The 27,747-nt window shown below is 38.5% G+C and overlaps 2 protein-coding genes and 1 long non-coding RNA gene across 3 annotated transcripts in view; 1 reads left to right on the plus strand and 2 right to left on the minus strand.

Moving 5' to 3' along the window:
* LOC106302866 overlaps positions 1–5,344 on the minus strand; it is an 8,563-nt gene extending 3,219 nt beyond the window's left edge. The window contains exons 1-2 of the mRNA XM_013739274.1: positions 5,142–5,344; positions 4,830–5,100 (exon numbers count right to left, since the gene is read on the minus strand). Of these exons, the coding sequence (XP_013594728.1) occupies positions 4,830–5,100; positions 5,142–5,344 (474 nt within the window). The remainder of the gene's footprint in view (positions 1–4,829; positions 5,101–5,141) is intronic.
* Positions 5,345–19,451: 14,107 nt separating this feature from the next.
* Positions 19,452–20,902, plus strand: LOC106305148. Its single transcript, XM_013741516.1, has 5 exons — positions 19,452–19,693; positions 19,775–19,967; positions 20,036–20,257; positions 20,356–20,496; positions 20,585–20,902. The coding sequence occupies exons 1-5, from the start codon at positions 19,623–19,625 to the stop codon at positions 20,714–20,716; spliced, it is 759 nt and encodes a 252-aa protein (XP_013596970.1). The 5' UTR covers positions 19,452–19,622; the 3' UTR covers positions 20,717–20,902.
* A 3,073-nt stretch (positions 20,903–23,975) lies between these two features.
* LOC106305149 lies at positions 23,976–24,629 on the minus strand. Its single transcript, XR_001262922.1, has 3 exons — positions 24,527–24,629; positions 24,290–24,352; positions 23,976–24,149 (listed from the first exon to the last, which is right to left on the minus strand). It is a non-coding gene; the product is annotated as an uncharacterized LOC106305149 (long non-coding RNA).
* Between the last annotated feature and the right edge of the window lie 3,118 nt (positions 24,630–27,747).

A 27,747-nucleotide genomic window follows, 5' to 3' on the forward strand; every position in this document is an offset into this window, starting at 1 on the left:
TCTCTAAAGTATCATTCCGGGTATAGCCAGTCTCATAGAGGGCTACAACCATTTTTGAATCTTAACGAATGAAAGTTTTTATAAAAGAAGTCTCTAAAGTATCATTCTAAGAGAAGCCTATTGAGCTTTAAAGACATTTGAATGAATGTTTTTCATATTGAGACTAAAGGCGAAGGAAACAAAGAGTTCTTTCAGATCTTAGAGATCTCATGAGCCAGACATATCCCATCTTAAGACATTTGGTTGTGCCGTCAAAGTACCAATTGCTCCACCACAGTGAACAAAGGTGGGACCTCAAAGGAGGATAAGGATATATGTTGGGTATGATTCTCCCACGATTATAAAATACCTTGAGCCAACTACGGGTGATTTATTTAAGGCCAGGTATGCGGATTGTTACTTTGATGAATCTGAACATCCAACATTAGGGGGAGATAGCAATAAGCTGGAAAAAAAAGATTACATGGAATCAAACATCCTTATCTTGGCAAGATCCTCGGACTCAGGAATGTGATTTAGAAGTCCAAAAGATTATACATTTACAAAAGCTAGCTAATCAATTGCCATATTCCTTTGCTGACCCGAAAAGAGTGACTAAGTCATATATACCAGCTGCTAATGCACCAATCAGAATTGATGTTCAAGAGGGGCACAATCAAGTTGCTACAGAGTCTAGACAACGTTTCAAACGTTTGAGACGTGGTAGACCAATATGTTCCAAAGATAAGAACCCTCGGAAAACTAAGAAAGGTGCATAGAATGAAACCGATGTTGTTGAAACCCTAGACACGACCGCGGCCGTTCCTAAATCCCGGGACTTAACCGCGGCCGACCCTAAAACATTAATAGCGATCGCGGCCGATCATGAATGCTTAGATGCGGCCGGCCTTGATGTATCTAATGCTGATTCTTGGGACACCAAGATTCAAAGTACTGAAGGTCCTGATAATAATGAGATCTCAATAAATTATGTCTTGTCTGGGATACGATGGAACATAAAGAATGTCAACATTGATGATATATTTTCATGCAATGTAGCACTTGAAATCATGGATGATAATGAGGATCATGAACCCACGTCTATTTATGAGTGCACTCAACGATCAGATTGGATCAAATGGAAAGAAGTTATAAACGTGGAGTTAAACTCTTTAAAGAAGAGTGATGTCTTTGGACCAATAGTCCGGACACCATATGATGTTAAGCTAGTCGGCTATAAGTGGGTCTTTGTGAGGAAAAGAAATGAACACGGCAAGGTCGTGAGATATAAAGCACGGCTTGTTGCACAAGGATTCTCACAGAGACCAGAAATCAATTATGAGGAGACATACTCCCATGTGGTGGATGCTACTATTTTTAGATTCCTGATAAGTCTGGCTATAAGAGATAAATTAGACTTGCGGTTAATGGATGTTGTAACTGCATACTTATATAGACCACTGGATAATGATATTTATATGAAAGTACCAGAGGGTATAGAGTTGTAAAACAAATTGAGTACTCGAGAACAACACTGTATAAAGTTGAATAAGTCACTTTATGGATTGAAACAATCAGGCTGAATGTGGTACAATAGGCTAAGTGAGTACCTAGAGAGAGAAGGATACAAGAATGATATGATCAGCCCTTGTATCTTTATAAAGAAATTCGGCCAGGGCTTTGTGATTATAGCAGTGTATGTTGATGATTTAAATATCCTAGGAACCTCTGGAAAGCTTTCCCAAACAGTTGAATATCTTAAGAAAGAATTCGAGATGAAAGATCTTGAAAAAAAAAAAATTTTGTTTGGGATTACAGCTTGAGTACATAAGAGATGGAATCCTTGTGCATCAAATGACATATACAGTTGAATATCTTAAGAAATAATTCGAGATGAAAGATCTTGAAAAAAATAAAGTTTTGTTTGAGATTACAGCTTGAGTACATAAGAGATGAAATCCTTGTGCATCAAATGTCATATACACAAAAGTACTCAAGAGATTCAACATGGCCGAGTCTCACCCATTATCTAGCCCCATGGTCGTGAGGTCCTTCGGCCTGGACACTGATCCGTTCCGTCCTATCCTTGGTCCCGAAGTGCCATATCTCAGTGCCATAGGAGCTTTGATGTATCTGGCTAGTCACACGACCATATATATGTTTTGCCGTGAATCTATTGTCTATATTGAGATCTTTTCAACCCAAAGGCACTGGAACATGATTAAACATGTTCTTCGTTACCTGCAAGGACCGAAAGACTTGAGTTTATTTTATACTAACCAAAACAAAGAAGGTTTAGTTGATTTTGCTGATGCAGGTTATCTTTCGGATCCACACAATGCTCGATCACAGACAGACTATGTTTTCACACATGGTGGAACGGCCATATCATGGCGTTCCATGAAGCAGACGATCGCGACCACATCTTCAAACCATTCGGAGATCTTGGCTCTTCATGAGGCCAGCCGCGAGTTGTTTAGAACAGAGGGAGTAATGCGTGTTGTCCTCTTTTTCTTTCACCATGGTTTTGTCCCACTGGGTTTTCCTGGTAAGGTTTTAATGAAGCAACATCTAAAACGTATTACAATCTCTGTATGGTTATGGTATCCGAGGGGGAGTGTTATAAATCATATTGTGGATGTCTATAACCGGTCCGGTTCATAACCGACCCAATGCTAGAGAGAGAGAGAGTCGCCCGGGAGGAGAGAGAGAGAGAATCGGCATCTTGCCTTTTCCTTATTAGATTATGATTTGTACTCTTTTCATATTTGTATTTCCTTTCTTTAGCCTTTCCATTATTTTATGACGGTGTAATTCCCTATATATAAAGAGTTTCTTATTATGAATAATACAGAAACATAGATTCTATTTTATAGTTTCACAACAAGAATAAAATTTTAATCTAAGGTTTACCCAAAGTCCTTCTAAGACGGTCACATAAGCAATAAAGGTCACATAAGCATTAAAAGAATGTGAAGTGTTGACATCTCATCAAGTTACATTTTTTTTTAAAGATCTTCAAATAATATACGGGAGATACACGAAGGCAATTTCGACTTTCGGGGATTCCTCCTTACTTAGACTTTGTTTGATTCAACTAAATACGCCCGATCTAAGTCCAGTTAGGACTTTGTGTGTCTTGGGTCAGAGATGAATTGCTCAAAGATTAAACGCAACGCAACTGACATAAATTCCACTCACAAATAATACTATTTTACCGAAAAAGTGATTGTTGACATTCTCATAAGCTCGTACATTAGTATTTTAATTGGGTTACAATACTCATTATTATTTTATATATCCAAAGTTTCCAAACTACTCAAAACGATAGAAATGAGCTTTTATAAAGCTTATATGTATTTGGTGATCTCCTTCTTATGTGACTTGAAAAATATAGTAGAATTAGAATTTACACCAAACAAGAAAAAGGAAAAGAAATATTGACATATCTCTTTCTTAGTTCGAAACCCTAAGCAACTTAGACTATCTTCAATGGCGATAAACCTCTAGAATTTGATCATGATATATCTATCACACAAATTCTTAGAAGTTTAAAACCTAAGCTCTTGGCATTTTTGTGACGGCCCTGGCCCGGTGATCCTTATAAAAAACTATCATACAACTCATTTTGTCCAACAACTCTTATTAAAACGCAAATAGTCTTACATCAATCCGAACTCAACTTAAGGACTGAAATATCCAGTGAAATCTTAAAGAAAATGTTTGAGAAATAACGGAAAACTCGAGAAAACACTTGCACCATACGGACTTCTACTCCTGCTCCCTCTCGCCCATACCTGTAAGAAGAGGGGTGAGTACGAATTACTCAGTGAGGACAGGTTCTAGGAACCCAGAAACTCAACTCAGGAGAAGCAAGCAATCACAAGTCATGAGTTAATGAGATCTATTATGCAATAATCAACCACCCGACCATGAACTAAGGCAACCTACTATGCACGTTTTTATATCCCGCCTCTCGCGGCTGGCTCGTCCTATCATCCCCCGTGGGTAGCTCTCGTTAGGCCACTACCCCATAGGTTCCTGCGGGTGCCTCGTTAGGCACTACCCCACAGTTCCCATAGGTGCCTAGCGTAGAGCTACTACCCCACGGCTTACACCTCCTATACTCTATATGATCACCCATTCTCATACTTATCCTTAACGTCATTCACTTATCCATTCACATTTACCGTCTCAACATCTTATCGTCAATTCGTTGTCAACCTAGCATGTCTAAGGATTTCATCACATCAACACATACCATATTTCATAACACTTAGATCTATCACATATCACATCAACACATACACCCAAGATCTAGATCTGATTAACAAAGGACTATGTCCCATTGGTTTACTCAACCTGAAGTGAGTTCACAACTAAGTCCTCACCTTAGCTTATTGCAGTGGTAGATCTGGATCTAGAATGGGAGGGACGGTCACTTCTCGGGATCTTATGGTTCAGATTTAATTTGGTTACACGAAACCGAATCAAGGAGGCGACAGCTAGGTGCTCAGGTGCGGCGGCTAGGGCTTCGCGGGCGGTGGTCGGCGGCCGGCTTCGACGGAGGCGGGCGGTCGGCGGCTGTGAGAGGCGGCGGCGGGGTTCTGCTCGGGCAGGGCTTCGCTTGCTATCTCTCTTGTGACTGAACCCTAAGGGGGCTACCCCTTTTATAAGAAATAGGATGGGTTATGTCTAGGGTTTCTCCTTCTTGGGCCTCCAGCACTTGAGTTTCATTTTGGGCCGGGCCCGGGATGTTACAATTCTCCCCCACTAGAAAAAATTCTTCCCCGAATTCTGGATCGCGTTCTGACCTCTCTCAACGTTCTCGAATATCCCGGGGTGGTTACCCTCAGATGATACTCAGGTTCCCACACATCCTCGTGGATTCCATCCCTCGTCCAGCGAACTAGCACCATCTTTACTTTCCGTCCGCGGTTATCCACTTCCTTTTCGTCCACAATCTTCACTGGTTTGCTAACCAATGACAGGTTACGTTGTGCATCTGCAGGTGGACGCGGCAGGATTAACTCAGATTCTCGTACCACTTTCCGTAGCACAGAGATGTGGAACAAATCATGAAAGTCAGAAATTCTAACGGTAGTGCCAGCCGGTACGCAACTGTACCAATCCTTTCTTTTATCACGTACGGGCCCATGTACCTGGGTCTCAACTTCTTCAACTTCCGGTTTGGGTCACTCCCTCGGAAGGTCCTCATTTCTAAATACACCTTGTCTCCTACTGAAAACTCTAGATTCTTTATGTGTTTGTCGGCGTAACTCTTCTGACGGTCATGTGCTACTTTCAATCTTTTATTGAGGAGTTCCACTTGCTCAATCGTTTCTCCGACCAGTTCAGGAGTCATATCTCATTTCTCCCCCACTTTGGTCCAACATAATGGGGTTCGACAGGGTCGACCGTACAACGCTTCGTAAGGAGACATTTCAATGATCGCGTGGTAGCTGTTGTTATAAGAGAACTCTACTAATGGTAGATACTCGCCCCATCTACCTCCCCATTCCAAGACACTTGACCTAAGCATGTCTTCAGGTGTCTGGATGGTCCTCTCGGACTGTCCATCCGTCTGGGGGTTGTAGGCAGTGCTAAGGTTAACCTTTGTTCCTAATGCCCTCTAGAAGACCTGCCAGAAGTTTGAGGTAAATGTTGGGTCCCGGTCAGATACTATGCTTGCAGGTACCCCGTGTAGCTTCACTATCCTGTTCAGGTATTCTCGCGCTAGATCCTTGGTCTTATCGGTGGTCCGTATAGGCAGAAAATGAGCCATCTTTGTCAGACGATCGACTATAACCCATATTGCGTCCCTGTTCCCCGTGGTCCTTGGTAGTCCCGTGACGAAGTCCATTGTCACCATATCCCACTTCCGCTGGGGTAGGGGTATTTCTTGCAGTAGTCCTCCTGGAACTCCACGTTCCACCTTAACCAACTGACATGTCTGACACCGGGCGATCCACATAGTAACATCTCTCTTCATTCCCTCCCAATGGTAGTACCGTTTCAGGTCCTGGTACATCTTTGTCCTCCCGGGTGAATCGCGAATCGCGACTGGTGGGCATGCGCCAGTAACTCGTCCCTTAAGTTTCCTCCATGAGGTACGCACACTCAGCCTTTAAACAAGATGGTACCATTCGCGGCCGTATGGTACCCACTCACCTCCTTGTCAACCATCCCTTGCTGGGCCTTATTGATGCGACTCAGTAGATCAGCTTGTTCCACGACTTCCAACCCGGCACCCTCCTCATTTACTGTTGTCACATAGAGGTGTAGGTTCGTTAGGGACGTAACGAGTTCCTGAGTTTCCTTGGCTCCAGAAACATCTGATTTCCTCCGGCTTAAGGCGTCTGCCACCAGGTTTGCCTTCCCGTGGTGGCAATCGATGTCCATGTCATAATATGCTAGCAGCTCCATCCATCTGCACTGTCGTAGGTTCAAGTCCCCTTGGGTGAAGACATATTTTAAGCTCTTGTGATCCGTGAAGATTCGCACCTTTTCCCCGTACAGATACGATCGCCAGATCTTAAGAGCGAAGACCACCGCTGCTAGCTCTAGGTCATGCGTTGGGTAATTCGTCTCGTATTTCCGCAGTTGTCTGGACGCGTAAGCGATTACCCTCTCATCCTGCATGAGCACACATCCCACTCCAACTCCGGATGCATCAGTGTAGGCCACAAATGGCATCCCAGGTTTGGGTAGGACAAGTACTGGGGCTCTGGTCAGCGTTTCCTTTAGTTGTTTGAATCCATCCTCGCATGCCTTTGTCCATTCGAACTTAACCTCCTTACCAGTAAGTCGGGTGAGGGGCCTTGCTGTTGTGGCGAAACCTGAAACGAATTTACGATAGTACCCAGCTAACCCGAGGAAGCTTCGAATTTCGGTTGCGTTACTCGGTCTTGGCCATTTTGTGATTGTTGCGATCTTCTCTGGGTCCACTGCTATCCCTGCCTCGGAAATCACGTATCCTAAGAACCCGATTTTCCGTTGCCAAAAATTACACTTGATAAGCTTAGCATATAATCCATGCTCTCTTAACTAGTCCAACACTATACTCAAGTGGCGTCCGTGGTCCTCCCGGTTCTTGGAATAGATCAGGATATCGTCGATGAAGACGATCACACATTGGTCCAGATACTCTCTGAAAACGTCATTCATTTATCCCATGAAGGCTGCCGGAGCATTAGTAAGCCCAAAGGGCATTACCACGAATTCGTAATGTCCGTACCTTGTACGTAAAGCCGTTTTCTTAATATCCCCTTTGTGAATAGGAATTTGGTGATAGCCCGAAGCAAGGTCGATCTTTGAAACCCATGTGGCTCCTTCCAATTGGTTCATGAGTTCATCTATGCGGGGTAGAGGGTACTTGTTTTTGATGGTCACCTTGTTTAATCCTCTGTAGTTGATACACAATCGAAGGCTTCCATCCTTCTTTTTGACGAAGAGCACTGGCGCACCCCATGGTGAACTACTTGGGCGTATGAATCCTTTCTCCACTAGTTCCTCCAGTTGCTTCTTAAGTTTGGCCATCTCCGCCGGTGCCAGTCGGTAGGGAGCCCTGGAAACCGGGGCGGTTCCGGGTTCTAGCTCGATCGTAAATGCATTATTTCGGTGCGGTGGGGGTCCGCGTAACGGTTCAAACATATCCGAATAATCCGCAGCTATCGGAATATTTCTCAGATCTGGTGCTTAAGTCTCCCCCACCATTTCTATCGTGGCTAGGAAGACTTATCCTCCCTTCCTGATTGCTTTTTCAGCATGAACCATCGATATCACAGATACCCCGGTCCGAGTTCTCATTCCCTTATACACGATTTGTCTTCCCTCCAGCGGTATCCGGACACATGCCTTGGCACATTCGACTACAGCTCTGTGCTGTGCTAGCCAATCCATTCTCAATATCACTTCGTATCGCCCCAACTCTAACTCCAGTAGGTCCCCCGATAGGTTCACTCTTACGAGGATCACCGGCACCTCTTCATACTTTCCCCTTGTCGCCATTTTCTCTGTTCCCACAGTCTCGACCCCCATCACCATGGTGTTGAAGTTACCCTTAAAGTTCCACTCACGTGTAAGTTTACGGCTTACAAACCTTTGAGTGGCCCCAGTGTCAAAGAGAGTGAATGATGTCACTCCTCCGACCGCGACGGATCCTACACATCACTAACGCTAAGCTACGCGATATCTAACGGTTCTTTTCACAAAACATACTCGTAATGTTAAAGACAAGGACATACCCGCGATTGGTTCGGTTCCTTCATGACCCTCGACTGCGTACGCTCGTGGCATTGCAGCTAGTCCTCTCTGCTGTTGGGGTTGTGCTCCCCCCGCGTTCCGTCCTGGTTACATTGGACAATCCCAGGACATGTGACCTTCTTGGCCACAGCGATAACAGCGCCCTCGATGGGCGGCTTCCGGGCGTCCTTGTCTCTCCCTCGGACAATCCCTCGCGATGTGATTGTGCTGTCCATAGTTGTAGCATTCTCCCATCCGGCATTATCCCGGGTGGAACCGTCCACACCTCCCGCATGGGGTCCTTGCCGGGGCAGTCTCGGTCAAGGGTGGTGCATCCCGGGGCCGCTTGGCACCCCGATTCTGGGAGGCCTGGTTTGTCGTCGCTCCTCCTCAAGCCCTGTTTCTTGTTCAGCGGCCTTCTCGATCAGTTCATGGACATCACGGTAATCCCGCACATTGCAGCTGTTCCTCAGTTCTATCCTCATTCCCTTGAGGAACCGGCGGACTAAATCGTGGCCACTCAGGTAGTGTCCCGCAAACATCCTGAGTCGGTTGAATTCATCCCCGTAGTCTCTCACGTTCCTGGTCCCGTGAAGGATGTCCTAAAACTTGCTTTCCATTCCATCCATTGCTTCCAAGGGAAAGTACTTTCCGTTGAATGCTTCCAGGAAGTCATTCCAAGTCAAACATATTCCGTGTGCTCTTTCAACCACTTCTTCCCACCACACTAGCGAGTCGTCCTTGAGGTGGTGGACGGACAGATCCTTACGGAACTCGGGTGGGCACAGTGCAGAAACGAAATTCCTCTCGAGTTGGTGCCTCCAATTATCCGCGGCAATTGCATCGGTCTTTCCGTTGAAAAACTCCATCTGCATACTCTTCATATGCCTCATCATGTCCCATAGTTGGGCCCTGGGGCGTGCACCACTGTAGGCGCCGCCAGTGGTGGTGGTGGCGGATTTTGGCCCGCTCCAGGTGGTATAGGGGCGTCCCCCTCCCCTGCTGCGGCTTCACCGTTGGGCAGTTGTCCCCCATAAGCTTCTCGATACCTTTGCAGTTCTGCCAGGAGTGCTGCATTCACTGCGTTTTGTCCCTCTGCTGGGTTCTCGTTCACAGGTGCAGCCACACTCCGACATTCTGCCTTGCTGGAGGCCTGAGTCGCAGACCTGGTGACCCGTCGTGCCGCTCGTTGGGCGGTCGCGGCTGTCCTTGTAACTTTGGCATTCTTGGGAGGCATCCTGTTGACAAGCGAAGATACATTTAGACACTGTTCTACTCAAGTTCGTTTGCTTACCGACCAAGCTAGGAGTTTCGGTCTGAGTGGTGCTTTTTATTTCGACATTCGTCAAATCAATCTTTTGAAAACACTTTTACAAACATTTGAAAGGAGTTCTTTTGAAAATCCGACTTTTATCTACTTCTTCCTAACCCTTCCCTTACCAACCCGGGACAGCACCGGGTGAGTTTAACCGACGCTGATACCAATTGTGACGGCCCTGGCCCGGTGATCCTTATCAAAAACCATCATACAACTAATTTCGTCCAACAACTCTTATTAAATCCCAAATAGTTTTACATAAATCCGAACTCAACTTAAGGACTGAAATATCAAGTGAAATCTTAAAGAAAATGTTTGAGAAATAAGGAAAACTCGAGAAAACACTTGCACCATACGGACTTCTACTCCTGCTCCCTCTCGCCCATACCTGTAAGAAGAGGGGTGAGTACGGATTACTCAGTGAGGGCAGGTTCTAGGAACCCAAGAACTCAACTCAGGAGAAGCAAGCAATCACAAGTTATGAGTTAATGAGATCTATTATGCAATAATCAACCACCCGACCATGAACTAATGCAACCTACTATGCACGTTTTTATATCCCGCCTCTCGCGGCTGGCTCGTCTTATCATCCCCCGTGGATAGCTCTCGTTAGGCCACTACCCCCACAGTTTCCTGCGGGTGCCTCGTTAGGCACTACCCCACAGTTCCCATAGGTGCCTAGCGTAGAGCTACTACCCCACGGCTTACACCTCATATACTCTATATGATCACCCATACCTTAACGTCATTCACTTATCCATTCACATATACCGTCTCAACATCTTATCGTCACTTCGTTGTCAACCTAGCATGTCTAAGGATTTCATCACATCAACACATACCATATTTCATAACACTTAGATCTATCACATATCACATCAACACATACACCCAAGACCTAGATATGATTAACAAAGGACTATGTCCCATTGGTTTACTCAACCTGAAGTGAGTCACAACCAAGTCCTCACCTTAGTTTATTGCATTGGTAGATCTGGATCTAGAATGGGAGGGACGGTCACTTCTCGGGATCTTATGGTTCAGATCTAAGTTGGTTACACGAAACCGAATCAAGGAGGCGACGGCTAGGTGCTCGGGTGCGGCAGCTCGGGCTTCGCGGCGGTGGTCGGCGGCTGGCTTTGACGGAGGCGGGCGGTCGGCGGCTGTGAGAAGCGGCGGCGGGGTTCTGCTCGGGCAGGGCTTCGCTTGCTGTCTCTCTTGTGACTGAACCCTAAGGGGGCTATCTCTTTTATCAGAAATGTGAGGGGTTATGTCTAGGGTTTCTCTTTCTTAGGCCTCTAGCACTTGAGTTTCATTTTGGGCCGGACCCGAGATGTTACAATTTTATTTTTCAAACTGAAAATTTACAAGATCTTCAATATACCCATTGGGATCAAGGGATCATGAATGATGATGAATAACTCTTCTGAAGCCAAATCACGAATGTCACAAATGGAATATTTCTGATGAGCTACTTTTTTAGACGTCTCACCTCCAAAAAAAAGAGACTCTGAAATATGGAGTAGATAGATAGATGCTCTCATGGTTTATCACATCTCAGTTCATTATGAAAGATGCAAAAGTAATTGTCATTTATATATCCTACGTCTACGTAAAAGAAGAGTTTTTTTTTTTTTTGAAACAAGAAGAGTAAAAAGAAGAGTTTAGGATACAAAAAAAAGAAGAGTTGGCCAACGGTAACCTATTATAACTTAGGTGCCAATTGTTTGAACAATATAAGGGCTTCAAAGGCCCAAATATTTGGCGCATTAGTTGAAGGGCGAATATCAATCATGTTACAGAGCTTTCAAGCCTCACTAACTAACTGATGCCAAAAGCCTCACTAACTAACTGCTGTCTGATCACTAAACTTCGTCATAGAGATATGTCTCCTTTGATTCTAGTTCTAGCCTCTAGGGTTCTTGTCTGGTTTGAAATAAAATGTGATGCATTAAAGTGTGAGACTGAGAGAAATTTCTGTTATGCAGAGAAGGAAAAATAAATGTTTAACAGCAGACCCGGCTTCCACAACCACCAAAAACCAAAGCAGCAGACCCGGCTTCGAATCACTACATTCTCTCCTTCGATGCCAATACAATGATCATTCTAGACGGAGAATACTTTGTCAAGTGTGAAGTTGTTGGACCACTACGAGGGAAGGGGGTAAATATAGCATAATAAGATAGTGTTTTAGCCTATAATGCTATCGTTGACCTAACCCTTTTTTTAAGATAGCGTTTTTTTTACGCATGCTATGTTATATTTTTCGGAGTCTAAGTTGTGTAACGCTTTTTATTTTATATAGATTTGGTAATCTTCAAACGCTATGTATGGTTTAGGCGGAAAATTATTTCATTCTCCCGGTTAAGGTACTTAGACAATTTCATCGTTTTCGTCTCTTCCCTCTCAGTCTCGAGTTTCCCTCTCACTCCTTTTTTCACATCTCTTTGTTTCGGGAAAATCTCGTCTGACTCAATTGAATTCTCTCATCTCCTCTCGATCTCAAAAACTAGTAGATTTCTTCTTCTATAAAGTTTCTCCGCGAACCAGATCTGGATTCAAAACCCGTGGGGTTCTAGAGTCTTCGGAATTCGATTGAAGGTTTGATTTTTCGGTGTAATCGATAATTATATGGATCTAGGGTTTCAAAATGTTAATTATTTAGGATTTTTGACCGATTTTGGGAATTTTTACAGAGAATCATCGGCAGCTCAAGATCTATCTCGGAAGCTGAGGTATGTATAATTGTAGGGTTTTTATTTGATAAAGGGGTTTCAATGTTTCTGTTGACTAATTAAGGTTTTTAAAATAGGTTTCACAGACAGCTTTTGGTGGTGGGTTCAAGTTGAGGTATTTGTAATTTCACAGACATATTGTAGTGTAAAGTGATTTAGTTTTGTCTAACTTTAATCGATTTTGCTTTCTTTTGCAGATTATCTTTTACAAGATATTTGCAACGTATGTGTCAGGTTCTAGGTAAAGACAAGGATGGAAGAGTCAGAGGAATGGGAAGAGGGATTACTGCTACCAAGCTAGCTTTCATACAGGCTCGAGATGCACATGTGCAGAAGCTTGAAGCTAAGCAAGCAGCATTGGTCACTGAGGTTGAAGATCTGAAACACTTGGTTCGTGACTTAGCTAAAGGAAAAAGTGTAAGTCTAAGTGTAAGTGAATAAGGTAATGTGCTTATAATATCCTCTCTCAGCCGAATATTAATTGTTTTCTATGTTCTCAGAAAGATGAAGATGATCGTTCACAATCCGGCAACACTGGTACAAGCAAAGGATCACTTAGGTGTCAGCTACTTGTTTGGTATTCCGAAGATGATGTTGTTGTTGGTGAAGGAGATCTATGCTCTGTTGAACCGCTTACAAGATTGGCCGTATTCCACTTGGACCTCATGCAGCAGCTGTACTTGTTAACTTAGTAGTTGATAAGAAAGCATATGTATGGAGGCCTACAACAGCTATCACCTTACTTGGAGACACTATGGGAACCAAAATTGCATGGTCATTCGATAAGCTCATTCTCGACAGTATAGATTCTCCAACTGCAAACAAGACTGATGGTTCCTCGGTAAGATTACTAGTCATTTATCCAGTGTATTAAAAAAATTATATCATTAGAAAAGGTTATTTACTAGGTGATCCGTATATTATGTTTTTGAATGACTACTCAGGCTACAAATGCATTGGAAGATAGAATCCAAATTATTGCTTGGACTAATGATGCTGAAGTGATTGCTGAGGGATATATGGTTTTGACTGACCCAACGGAGATGGTCAATAATATTCATTTGGGTCCGAATGATGCAAAAGTTAAGATTGACAAAGTGATTAACAAAGAGGCTTACATGTGGAGACCAAATGAAGACATGAAAGTGATTGGCGATGCACTGTTTGCGTACGTAGCATGGCCAGTTTCTAAGATTCTACTGTGTGAAGGAGCAAGACCAACTAAAGATTCATCATCTAAGGTACCATCGGTTGCTAAAGGAGCAGTACCATCTAAAGTTTCATCTTCTAAAAATTCATCACCTAAGGTAAAACTCTACACAAAATTATCTAACTTTCACATTCATCTATTGTTTTCTTAAAATGATGATCTGTATTTTTCACTTGTAGAGTGTAGCTAACAGCTCAGGTACAAGTGTCTCTCCTAAGAAGAACTGCTTACTCTTAGACTGGTTTAGATCAGGTCAAACGGTTGCAGAAGGAAAAGTTCTATCAGACAAACCAGAAGACAAAGTCCATTTTGTTCCATTGGGTCCAAACGCCAGCAAGGTATGGGTTGAGGTATGTAAGATTGACGACGTGTATGGAGACCAACCTCAGAATTCCAGATTGTTGCTGATGCATTAGGTTCTACAATCGCTTGGCCTAATGACAATATTGTTTATACGTGAACCAGTGTCTTATATTGGATTGTCTTGGGTAGTAGAACTTGTTTGGCTAGTTGAATACTTTGTTTGTGGTTTGGTTGTGTGAGACTTGATGGTTTGGCTATTAGAAATTATGTATTCGAGACTTAATATTTGGCTTATGACATTGTGTTTCTCTATTGATCAAAATATGGTAGAGCTAATAAGGACAACTCATACGTTGATCCAATTATAAAACAAAACCTAGCTAAAATTACAGAAACAACAACAAAAGAGAAATCGCTATATTAAAACTACCAATAACATCAAAATAGTGCTATATTTATAACACCAATAGCAAATATAATATGCTATTATAAATATTACAATTGCATAACAAATAACCGCTATCGAAATAAAACTTAAAATTGCATACGGAAAAACACTATATAAAGTGCCGAAGAAAAGATTGCGGGGACAAACACAGCGTTCACCATAACGCTATGCTACGATGTAATAGCGTTTTTCCGGGGCTATATATGTGACATTTTCTTGTAGTGGACAGAGCTTTCTGCTTCATCAGATAAGGAAAATGATTGGAGTTTCTGTTGCATTCATGAGGAACTATGCACCTGAATCACTGATCCAAACCTCTTTCAACAGGTAAGCTTAAGCTTTGTCTCTGCATATAGATTTGTGTAAGGCAAACTGATGTGATGACTCTCTATGCTAGGGATGTGAGAATAGATGTACCCTGAAATTGGACTATACCTTGATGAATGTTTCTTCACTTCTTATAACAAAAGATTTAAAAGGGAGTCATGAGGAGCTGTCAATGGAAGAGTACAAGGAAGTAGCTGAAGCTAGGGCTGGGAAAAAAACCCGGATCCGAAGAACCGAACCGAACCGAACTCTATCCGAAAAGGTAGTACCAAATCCAAACCAAAATTGATTAAGGTTGTAACTGGTTCTCTTTAGTAGGAATGTCATGAATAAAAGGAATGAATATTTTTGGAATAGGAAAAAATGGAATGATGAATAAAATGGAATTGAAACTGAAATTATTAATGGATTTGTTGATTCCACTCATTCCATTTATTCACGAGGGTTTATTTTGTGGAACAAAAGGAATGAATTTTACAAAAGACTTTCATTTTTGTTCCATTCCAAAAATGGAATATATGGAATTGTTTTGGAATGGTATTCATTGTGGCTGGTAAATATGTTATGGAATGATGCATTCCAAACAAATCTATTCCACAAAATTGCATTCCAGTTACAACCTAAATATTCGAACGGTTCAAAATTTTGGTATCTAAAGAACCGAAACCGACCCCGACCCGAACCGAAATATCTCGGGTACCCGAATGTAACCGAACTAGATTTATATACCTAAATATATTACTTTTTTTAGATTTAATATATATATTAAAAACATCCAAAATATATAAGATACTTTTAAGTTGTCTAAAATACTTGAAAATATATATAAATAGTCAAAAGTAAATGTCTAAAATAGCTAAAATATATTCAAAACACCAAAATGCTTGAAATATCTATTGATTTTCTATCCAAATATTCAAATCAAATCAATTTATATGTTAATTTTAGGTATTTTGACATATATTATGCAAATTTATATGTAATATATTTTTTTATAGATTTTGAGAAATTTTAAGCATATAATGAATACTAAAATTTTAAAAATAATTTAAATTGGTTATCCGAACCCGAACCGAACCCGCAAAGATCTGAACCAAACTCGAACCAAAATTTAGAAATACCCGAATGGGACCGAAATCTTTAAACCCGAAAACCCGAAACCCGATCAGATCCGAACCCGAATGGGTACCCGAACGCCCACCCCTAGCTGAAGCATTCAAATGTAAGCATGTTATTGGCTCAGCAGAAGAAAAAGATGGAATTGTGGCGATTTGGTTGAACGAAGGAAACTATCCAGACCTATGTGTTGCTTAACACAAACCGGATGAAGTCATTGTCTATAAGAAGATGGGTGCAGCCTCTGAAGATAAGATCCATCACTAATGGGGATCAGGAGCTCTTCGTTGTCAATAGTGGAAGAGAACGCCATCGAGTGATGCGGCTTTTGATCCAAACCGGACTAGTGAGGCAGTTCAGATTTTTTTTTTTTTTTTTGGCAGTTCAGACTTGATATCATTTGTTTTAGATGTCTCCGTGGCATTGAGTTTATGTTTTCCATATGACTGGCTGGCTACGGTGTTTTTCAGTTGTTGTTACTAGCTTTTTGACATTCAGTGGAAGAGAACGCCATCGAGTGATGCGGCTTTTGATCCAAACCGGACTAGTGAGGCAGTTCAGACTTTTTTTTTTTTTTTTGGCAGTTCAGACTTGATATCATTTGTTTTAGATGTCTCCGTGGCATTGAGTTTATGTTTTCCATATGACTGGCTGGCTACGGTGTTTTTCAGTTGTGGAAGAGAACGCCATCGAGTGTTGCGGCTTTTGATCCATACCGGACTAGTGAGGCAGTTCATACTTCTTTTTTTTTTTGGCAGTTCAGACTTGATATGCCTCATTTGTTTTAGATGTCTACGTGGCATTGAGTTTACGTTTTCCATATGACTGGCTGGCTACGGTGTTTTTCAGTTGTTGTTACTAGCGTTTTGACATTCAGACCAATTAATTCAACGTGGGTTATTAGGTAGGACCGTAGGAGTAGGACACTTAAACTCAACGTCACGTGTAGGTATGACTTTGTGATTAACTAAAACCTTTTTTTTTTCTTACGATTACTAAACGCTAATCACTAAGGGTCTGACTGGTTCAAACGCAGCGGTTGCGGTTGCGGTTGCGGTTGCGGTTGCGGGAGTTTGTGGATGCGTGCGGTTTTAAGAGATTTGTACGACTGGTACTGCGGTTAAAAATTAGTGCGTTTGCGGGTGACTTATGACTGGTTAACTACTAAATGCGGCAACAGTCAAATAATAAATTAACAATATTTACATTTAATATAATTATAAAAATATCAAAAATCATAAAATTATAATAAATATAAAATTTATATTTAGAAAGTTATAATTTTAATTTTTGAAAATTTATTGAAATTGTTTTTATTATAAAATTATATAATATTAATTAAAATATAATAGATATATTTTAATATTTTCATAATTTCAATTTTAAATTTTTTTATTAAATATTTTTACTTTTGTATATATATTGTTTTAAAAAAAAAGAAAAAAAATTTACCCTCCCGCAACCGCCCGCAACCGCAAACGCTAGCTGCAGCCAGCTTTTGAATTTATGAGATTCAGAACGGTTTGAAGCGGTTTAGAGCGATTTGAGTGATTGTTGCAAACCGCCGACAACCGCTACCAACCGCAAAAGCTGCGTTTGCGGGTGGTAGCGGGAAAAACAGTCGCCCCCTAAGACCAAAGACTCACCGGATTCTCTGAGCAACTAACCACTTTTTGTTATATATTTTTATTAAAGGTCAAATATTTCTGAAGTTTTTAACATGCACATGACTCATCGTTACTAAAACCTCGACGAGAAGAGTGACAATGACACGACCTATACCAAAATTGGTAAGGAAGAAGAAGATACATCGTTTAGTAGGTGTGGTTCATGTATACGACATGGAAGCTAACAGGTGGGAAGTTTTGGAGTCAACTTATAGCTGGGCCAGAAGCGCCCTAGACTTCTTTAAGTTTACACCCTCTTTCTCCGTTTTCCAGGAGGATGAGCAGAAAAAAGAGATTGCTAATGACCTAAACGTCGACTATCTAACTGCTGTTATGGGAATTGTTGCCACAACCATCAGTTTCAGTGTTTAATACTAATCATGCATAAAGTGAGAGGTGATTTTAATAACAGAAAGAAAGAGGGAGTATACCAATCATGCATCTAAAGAAAAAATACTAAAGAGATGAAAAGATATACTAATGGCCAAAGAACTGAATTTCAAATTTTCTCTTTTTGGCCAAAAGACAGAGTTTCAACAAGTTGAAATAAAAACAGTTAGTGGTAACAGAAAAAGTAGCATATAAAACAATTGTCATATGGCATTCTTAGAGCATCTCCAACAGCAACCTTATATTTGAGGTTTACTGAACCTTATATTTGAGGTTTAAGGGTGACTTTCTCCAAGAGTAAACTTAAAAAAAAACCTTAAAAATTTTCAGTTTTTACATAACAGTCCTTGCATTATACAAACCTCAAATAAAAGCATAAAACTTTTATATAATCTAAAATCATACAACAAAAATATTTTAAACAACATTTATTAATAAACTATTACATTTTAATAGCATATTACATATAAATAAAAAACTTAAAAATACATTATTCATTATTATTATTATTATTCCCATAATGCTCCCATATATGATATTTATTTAAAATTTTAATAATTTTATCTTTCATGCAGATGGAAAAGGCAAAGAAATTATTGGTTCAAGATCCAAAACTGAAAAAAGGTTTTAAATTTGACCATGTGTGGGTTTTGATGAAGGATATCCCAAAGTTTACCGACAATGTTAATTTTGGTAGTCCAAACACTCAAGAAAGCAATGTTGCTGGTTCTCCAACATCACAATCTCCGGGATTGTCTTCATTTTCAATCAACTTAAGTAGTGATGATGGTGGATCAAATTCATCACAGCGTCCCATTGGATCAAAGAAAGCAAAACTCAAAAGAAAAATCTCAGAAGGTAACAATTCTTCAGTTGACACTTTGGTTTCATCAAATGAACAAGTCATTGGTTTTTTAAAAGAAAATGCATCAGCTAGGGAGAAGAATTTTGAATTAACTCAGCTACATATGCAAAACCAAGCAAAAAAGTTAGCCCTTAAAGAAATGCATGAAGAGAATAAAATGTTGTTAACAAACCTAGAATCTATCAGTGATCATACTACTCGTGAGTTTATTCGATCTGAACAAGAAAGAATTATAAAGAAAAGAACTCGATGACAACAACAGCCTCCCAATGAACCAACTTTTTATGGACAACTTTTTAGTGATATTGAAGGTTCGGGATCAGGTTTACCGGAATATTAGTATAATTGTAATATTGCTTATGTAATTTTATTTTATGCATTTTTAGTTTTTGTATTAACTTGTTTGATGTAATATTGTCTTGTATAATATTTGTTTAATATTATTAAAATATTATGCTTTGTTTTTATTTAATCATTTATATATTTATTGAAATTTATATGTAAAAGTTAAATTTATAAGAATATATAAAATATATTAAATTGTATGGACTAAAATGATAAACAAAAAAGTTATGAAGATTTTTAAAAGACAGAAAAGTATAAGACCTCAAATTATAAGGTTTTGTACAGTGAAACCTTATATTTGAGGTTTCACTGTACAAAACCTTATAATTTGAGGTTTTGAGGTTGCTCTTGGAGTAGATAAAACCTTATATTTGAGGTTTTAAGGTTGCTCTTGGAGATGTTATTAGTTGCAAAGGCGCAATCACAAAGAAAAAAAAGTAATATAGTTCATGTATATTTCACCATGTACATGACTACGTCATGACTCTGTCCAGGAACGATTTTGATAGATCATGACTATCCACGTAACTACCAAAAGTCGATGTGGACTGACGTGGACAGGTGAAAAGAAAAATAAAGGAAAAGCACACAATAAATCGATTATAAATAGAGGGAAAGAGTCATTACAACAAAAGCAGTTTCGTCGAGAAGATTCAGATCATCAGAAGAGAGAAAATGGGGACAGCTTGGTTCGTTTGGCAAGACTCTAGCTACCAGCTGCTGCTCCTGCAAGACAGAGAAAACAGGTAATAAGTTTATTCCACCTATTTCCTATATAATCTATCATATCCTCAATCAGTAATTATAAGTGTTTGGTTTAAACTAAGGGTAATTAAGCCGGCTGCTTGGTGGGATAGAGATGAGGAAACAAAAGACATATTAGGTGGAAGAGATGAGAAAACAGGAGGGACATGGTTGGGTTGTTCTAAGCAAGGCCGAGTTGCATTTCTTGTGAATGTGACGAATCAAACATCTTTTACCCATACAGGAGCCGAGTTGCTTACTGTTAAGTTCTTGAAGGTATATATATACTTCATTCCTAATTATGAAAAGCTACTAGTACTTGGGTTCTCATGATCTTGATACAGGGGAAAATGACTACAAGTGAGTTTGCAAATGAACTTGCTAGCAACAAAAAACTGTCGTCTGGCCTTACCTTTAACTTAGTTGTGGCAGACATAGCTTCAAAATCGATGGTTTATATCTCTAAGAAGTCTCCAACTAAGGAAGTCGATGAGATGATAGATCCTATTGGTCCTGGTCGTTATTTCATTACCTCAGCCGGGCTTTATGATATATCCTCCTCACAGGTCAATTTAAGTGACATAATTCTTTAGTCTAACATGTTTTAATATAGTGAGTACCATTTTTGTGTGGGGGAGGGTGTTATGGGGAGGGTGTTATGCAGGATAAACACCCGAAAGACAAGTTCAGTGAAGTACTTGATGAAACCAAAGAATCACCGAGGAGGGAGTTTTATGAAAAGTTGATGAATGATGATCAAATCATTGTACCTGAAGGTGAAGGTGAAACCGATACAAGCAGAACTGTAAGAAAAAATACAATACAGTCATTTTTTCCCATTAATCTGATGTTTTGGACCCTTCATTCATCTTTTTTTTTTCTTTTGGGTTTAGGGTCCAAAGGGGGAGTGCATTGGAACAACATCGATAGAGGTCAAAAGGGGTACTAGCAACATAGGCTTCAATGAGGACTACTGGGAGAATGATGAATTCAAAGAGCATAAGTTCCATTTCGATATGGAGTAGTTACAATGATCCGCAATGACCGATTTGATTAGTAGTATGATGATATATAAAATAATCTTGTTGAAGTTGATAAAGCTGTTATAAGATCGATTTAGGGAAACTTCTTTCCTTGATAGATATTATTATCTAGTCAAGAATATGGTTTAAAAAGAAGTTGGATTTTCTTAGCCTTTCCTATTACTCAAATTTTACTCAAATAATGCTTATAATTTTCATCTATATAATTCAGTTGATGTCTGTTTGTATGGTTGGAAGCAAAAGAAAGCAGAGCAGTCAGGATTACATAAGTACATTTACGTACTACATGTTTTCTATAACCACTGTGTACTACATTTTATTGTCATTTGTACTGCTTAAAAGACCCATATATACATAAACCAGACCAGCACCAACATTAGAGAAAAAAACCGAAACTGCGACTATATGACAACCTCATCTGCATCCTTACGAAGAAGAGGAATCAGGTAAGAATCTGTGATTCTGTGCACGGTTCTTTCCCCTCCCCTGTATATCTTTATTTATATATATGTATGTATATGTAATTATGTATAAATGTACTTACACACCTACATACATATATCATAGTCATGAATGCTCATCTTGTATTTTTAATAAACTACTAGATTTTGATCTGCGCTTTCAAAGCGCGGGATAACATTTTAGTTAAATTTTCGATTTAAAAGTTAATAATTTTTCTGATCTGAATTTTAATATTTGAGTTTAAGATATTTAACTGAGAATAATTTATTTTAACATCTCATAGTGATGGACATTCGAAATTTAGGTTCATGTCAGTTAGGTTAATTCAGTTTTCAAGTTATTGGGATTGGGATGTTAAGACCCATTTATGAACCATAACTTTTCGAATCAGATCGATTCGGGTGATGTTGAGTTCGAGTCAGGTTTTTATTTTTTCAAAAAACCTGAAGTGAACCGAATTAGAAATAGTTTGGGTTTATTTGGGTGTTTATTTGGGTCTAAAGCCAAAAATTCCAAAATAACCAAAAAAACCTGAGTTAAACCTAAAAAAAATGAAAAACAGATAATTCATGTAATTTGGGGTTTTGGATATTTTTATTAAAAATTTATATTATATATATAAATTAATATTATGTTGATTTTCAGTTTGGTTTTAGCTCTTTGGGTTTAGAAAAGTAGAAATCATTCAGATTTTTGTATATTTTTATCCAGTTTTAGTTCCGGCTTTTTTGGTTTGGTTTTAATTTTTTTTTGGATATTGGATAATATGTCCACGACTACATTCTCATTAGTTTTCTTATCTGCATGTTAATATCCATCTTACTAAAACATGATCACTCATGAATTTCCTAAGAATACCTTATAATATTACTTTTGTACTATTTATTTTCGTTTAAAGGGATATTTGGTCTTTCACTAAATTATTTTTATTATTTGTAAACTGATTCAATAAAATCATTTATGGCTTAAATATCATATTTAACTTGCTATATTCAAGGGATGTACGTAACTAGGGGTGGGCGTTCGGGTATCCGTTCGGGTTCGGGTCGGGTATTTGATTTTCGGGTATTCCGGTATAGAGGTGTAGAACCCGTTCGGGTATTTCTGTACTTCGGGTCGGGTTCAGATATTTTTAGTTCGGGTTCGGTTATTTCGGATCGGGTTCGGATATTTAGATTTTGAAAAAACAAAATTAAATTTTCATTTCTCAAATTTCTTGTATTTAAAAATATAACTTTCACTTAAACTAATTTTTTATTTTTAATAGATTGAATGGTTAATAGATTTGAACATAACATTTTGAAACTAAAAAGACATTAATTTGGTTATTGTTTTTAAATTTTGGATGTAACTTTTTGTTAATTTTTGAAATAAAAAATTTGACATGCATTTTAAATGAGTAGCAAATCGTTTTCTCCGTAATTGTATGTATATCATATGAGATTAAAATATGTATAGTATCAATATTAATATTTTATATAAAATAAGAGATGTAAACTAGAAATATAAGGTTAATTATACATATGTTCGGTTATTTTCGGATATCCATTTGGGTTCGGATATTACCCATTCAGGTTCGGATATCCAATCTCTCCTAATTTAATATCCGTTCGGATATTCTGATACTTCGGTTCGGATTTCGGTTCGGGTTTTTTGGATCATGTTCGGGTGCCAATTCGGATATCGGGTAAAGTGTCCACCCCTATACGTAACAAATGAACGTTATATACTGTGAAAACATTTTTCAGTATATACACTTTTTCAATAATAATTATTGAACATACCCAACATTAAATAGTATATATATCTATATAATCGAACTTAATTTCATTTAACGCCATTACGGTTTTGTGGCTATAGGTGCTTTGGACAGCTATTTTTCTTTTTAAAGTAATTTTTCAAAGCAATTATGTTTTACTTTTAAAAAGTAAAGCTTTAGCAAAAAGTTAGAAAACGAAATATGTTAGCATTCAAAATCAAAAATTTTACAGCTTTTATTAAGTGTTTTGAAAATAAATCGACAATAAAAAAAATTAAAGCCAAAGGAAAAAACTCACACAACCTATTTTCTAAAAAAAAAAAAAATCTAAAGCTACATCACCAACAAATCAATCCCATAAGAGCCGGGTAATTTTATTTATAGGAAATAAAACTTGTAAAATAAGAGTATAATATTCACAAAAACGTAAGAAAAAATCAACAATTATAGCATCAATACAATTACAACAACAACTTTTTTTTACATCCCCTTGATTTTGCTAAGTATTTACAGGAGTACCACTCCTTTTTAGTTTTAGATAAATAATTAGGGAAATTAGTTGTAAATACCAAACAATCTTCTCCTATTTTCCAAATGTGAAATTTTATTTTATTAAACAAAACACTTGTTAATTATAATATTATGTATTTTTAAATAATTGGTATATGATTACATGTATATGTGTCTCAAAAAAAAAAAAATTCAAAATGTGTGACAAATATCTATGTTTGTAAATTATACCATATAGATTTTAATCTCGGGGTCTGATTGAGTTTATTTTTATTTTGGACGATTTAATTCAGAATAGTTTAAATACTTGATGGTATATTATATACAATCATAATTTTCTTTTATCGCTGGTTAAGTATGCTATTGCAATATTTTCAATTGTGTATACACTATTACATTTACAAAAAATATTATATGAGAATCTATTATCAGAAAAACTTTTAATGTTCATAGAGATAAAAGAAACAAAACTTGGAGACAATAATATAGAAGGAATTGGCCTCAGCGATTTTGAATACAAATCATTAGTCATCAAAAATAGTTGGATTTGCAATAAATATTAGAATTACTCAAATAAGTTACTGACCTTATTGGTCCAGATTATTTGCCTCATCAGCTCTAAAATTATGGGTCAAACGATGGGTTTTGAAAATTTCTTCGATCATACACTAGTCGGTCAACAACCTTGATTCATAAAAAAAAATATAGTGAGCTCTTTCAAAGAAAATAAAATGGTGGATAACAACGACAACTTGGAAATCAAGATTCTCATAAGCATGGGTAGTGAAACTTTGTATTATGAGAAAGTTGGTTTAGCTTTCTACCTTTCCACCTGATCCGGTTGTTTATTGTACATAGTCACACTTGCATAAGTCGAAGTGGATCATCTGAAAGATGTTTAAGAGAACCAAAAAACCATCATTCAAGTCATCGATATGATTCCAATTGAACATCTGGATTTATAGAAGACCATCGGTGATAGCAGGAAAATATGTTCAAAGCTCTTTCAGTCTTGTTATAATCTAACAAATATTATGATCTTTTATTTATTTTCAGTTTACCTCATTGATAGACTAACGTTTTGCAAGTCATTACCGATGATTTACATTTTCAGTCCGATGAGCTTCTACAGGCTTCGGCTAACTTCTGTCTGACATGCTTCAGTCTTCGACCCTTCAGAGATAAAAAAAAATATTTATTATCCTCTCTTTCAAGTACAGTTTCGAGATTTATCTTTGACTGACACCTTTCTATATATTCTGAACATAATCATTTATCCACCGACAAATAAAGGCTAGAAAAAAGATCTCTAATATCATTTGAATCTGTCAAACCTGTTCAAAAAGGTTGCCAGAAAGACCAGTATTTTTTGATAGACAACATATAAAGAAGATGGAAAAAAGATCTCTACTATCAAATAAAATTATAGTATTGATCTGGTAGAAATGGGTGGCGTAGATGGTAATATTTATACCAAAAGAGCGTGCAGATTAGCGTGGTGTCTCTAAATTCGGAATATATAATCTTTTTGAAATAATTGGTAAGTCTTAAGCTTAACTATTTATCCATAATATTTGTCTATGATATTGTTAATATAGAATCAAATCTTTTTAAAAATTTATTTTTTTAGATTGTATGAACAGTAAGGAAAGATTTTGGGTGAAACTAGTGTTGATTTGGTAATATATATACTTTTAAGATTTGAATTATTTTTTGTTAAATAGTTCTATAAATATGGGCGAGTTAATTAATTCATAATATGACGGAAAATATTTCGTTACTCAGATTTTATTTGTATATGCTTAATGAAGAATTATCAAAAATGAATAGATTGATTTGAGATTATTATATCTCGAACAATTTTGAAATCTAAACTCATACCAAGAACCACATAGCTGAACACACTTTAGTATTATATTGAATGTGGAGGTATAATTATGATTACAGAAAAGATAATTGTATAACAAACGATTAGACTTCTGAATTATTATATATAGACGAATGATTTTTTTCGTTTTTGGATTATTAAACTCTTTATTAAATAATAGTGATCACATAGTTTTATACCTATGAAAATATGATAGGAGTTAAATGGCACACTTAGGCGTGGACAATCGGGTGACCATTCGGGTTCGGGTCGGTTCTAATCGGGTTTCGGTTTTTCGGGTTTACAAAAATCAGTCGCAATCGGGTATTATAAAAGTTCGGTTCGGTCTCGGTTCGGGTTCTGTCGGGTTCGGGTCGGATTCTGTAGCACATCCTAAACCCGGTTAAACCCATTTACTTTTCGGGTTCGGTTCTAAACCGGGTTTCGGTTATCCAAACTACTAATACTACCCAAAGTACCTATCCCTATCCGAAAAATGAACCTGTTATCTTGTTTCATGAAACACTTATAGACATAAACTAAAACACACTTCAAAAAAATCAATCAAAGCATGCATTACACAAACACAAGTAATGGTGACGAAGAGTCTATAAGTGTTTCATCTTTAAGCAACACAAGTTATTTACACAACTATCTCCAAATGAGGACGAAGACTAGAACAAATAATCAACAGAACAGTTGCAATGGTGAAAATAAAACATAAAAGAACCTTTATTAAACTTCAAAAGAAAGCAAACTTGTTCATAATGAACCTTAAAAGCAACACTCGAAACAGAGTACATCTCTAATGAGATCAAAGTTGAAATAAAAAGCAAAGCCAACACCAAAACAGAAACAAAAAAACTTCCAAATTCCAAAGCAATCTTCAGTCTTCAATCCTCACAGTCCCAAACTCTGAAGCGACAAACAAAAGCTTGGGTAAGTACACCAACAATCAAATGAAATGTTAAGAGAAACTAAGATAAACAATACATACCTTTCTCAAGCTTGTCTAGCTGCTCAATTTCAGCTAAAATCTGCTCATTTGTTTGGACTTTCTCAGAGAACTTAATATAAGCTTTCAGCCACTGCTCACTGCACATCAGAACCTCGATCACGTAATGGGTTAAACAGCTCCTATATGGTTCCAATATTCTGCCACTTGTGCTAAAAGCACTTTCCGAAGCCACTGATGAAACCTGCATCACAAGTAAATCCTCAAGTCAGCTAAGCACTCTAAAAAAAAAAAAATTCACTAGCAACGGAAGAACAAAAGTAATGAAACCTGCATCACAAATAAATCCCTCGCCATCTCTGCTAGCACAGGAAACTTCATTTTGTGAACCTTCCACCAACCAAGTATGTCAAACTCGAATCCCATCATAAGCTTTTGATTCTCAACTGGTTCCTTTAAGTACATCTCCAGCTCATCCCTTGGCTCATTTCCTGAATCAGCAACAAGATTCTTGTACTCGGAGTCCATTCTCAAATACCCAAAGTCTTCAACAACCAACTTGAGCCTGTCCAAATGATCTTGACTCTCCTGAACAGCCACAGTCTCAGTCTGCTTCGCCTGAGATGATTCACTATTAGCCCCTTTGAACCGGCTAGAATACTCGTTGAACATCCTTGTAAGGAGATCAAGCACAGAGTCACTCATTTCTTTGGCTTCTGTACTGTCTTTTCCATACAGTGTCTCAAAACAGAAGCTTGGGTAAGTCATCTTCTTCCTGGGATCGAGTACTGCTGCAAGAATCAACATCCGGTTCACATTCTTCATGCCATCCCAATACTTCAAGAACTTCTGCAACATGTCTTCAGCTTTCAACTTCAAATCCAAGTCAAAGTTGCAAGCCAATGCATTGAGATTCCTCTCAATTGTCACAATCTCACCATAGCATTTGTAGGAGTTCACCTTTGAGGAAGCTGAGACAACTAAAGTGCTATTATAAAAGATGACCAGGAACCTCCTTAGCTTCTCCACAGCATTCCAGTCACTAAGACCAGGCGGTCCACACCTCTTTACACCATTTTCTACTTCTAAAAAGTAGTCATTGTACAGTCTATCCTCTGCTTCCATCCTATCAAACGCCACTCTGAACTGCAAGGCTCTTGATAACATGAGAAAGGTTGAATTCCACCTAGTCTTAACATCCATCGGGAGACTTCCTCGTGTCATCTTTCCAGTAGTAACCCTTTGGTCAAAGGCGTTTAACCTATTGGTAGAAGACCGGACATACTGGACTGCATTGCGGATTGCCAACACATTTTCGCCTAAATCACCTAGACCCTCCCTAGCTATCAAGTTGATAATGTGTGCACAACACCTCATATGAAGAAAGTTACCATCTAAGACCAAAGCATCAGGCGAGACTGACCTAAACTGACTATGGAAACGCCTAAGAGCAGAGGTGT

This window comes from Brassica oleracea, chromosome C7, assembly GCF_000695525.1.
Source record: "Brassica oleracea var. oleracea cultivar TO1000 chromosome C7, BOL, whole genome shotgun sequence".
Classification (NCBI taxonomy): domain Eukaryota; kingdom Viridiplantae; phylum Streptophyta; class Magnoliopsida; order Brassicales; family Brassicaceae; genus Brassica; species Brassica oleracea.

Excerpts from the sequence above, each read along its gene's own strand:
- LOC106305148 (XM_013741516.1), top strand. The coding sequence starts at position 19,623 with ATGGGGACAGCTTGGTTCGTTTGGCAAGACTCTAGCTACCAGCTGCTG. Across the intron at positions 19,694-19,774 it reads CTGCAAGACAGAGAAAACAG|GGTAATTAAGCCGGCTGCTT; the intron begins GTAATAAGTTTA and ends GTTTAAACTAAG. Across the intron at positions 20,258-20,355 it reads ATGATATATCCTCCTCACAG|GATAAACACCCGAAAGACAA; the intron begins GTCAATTTAAGT and ends GGTGTTATGCAG.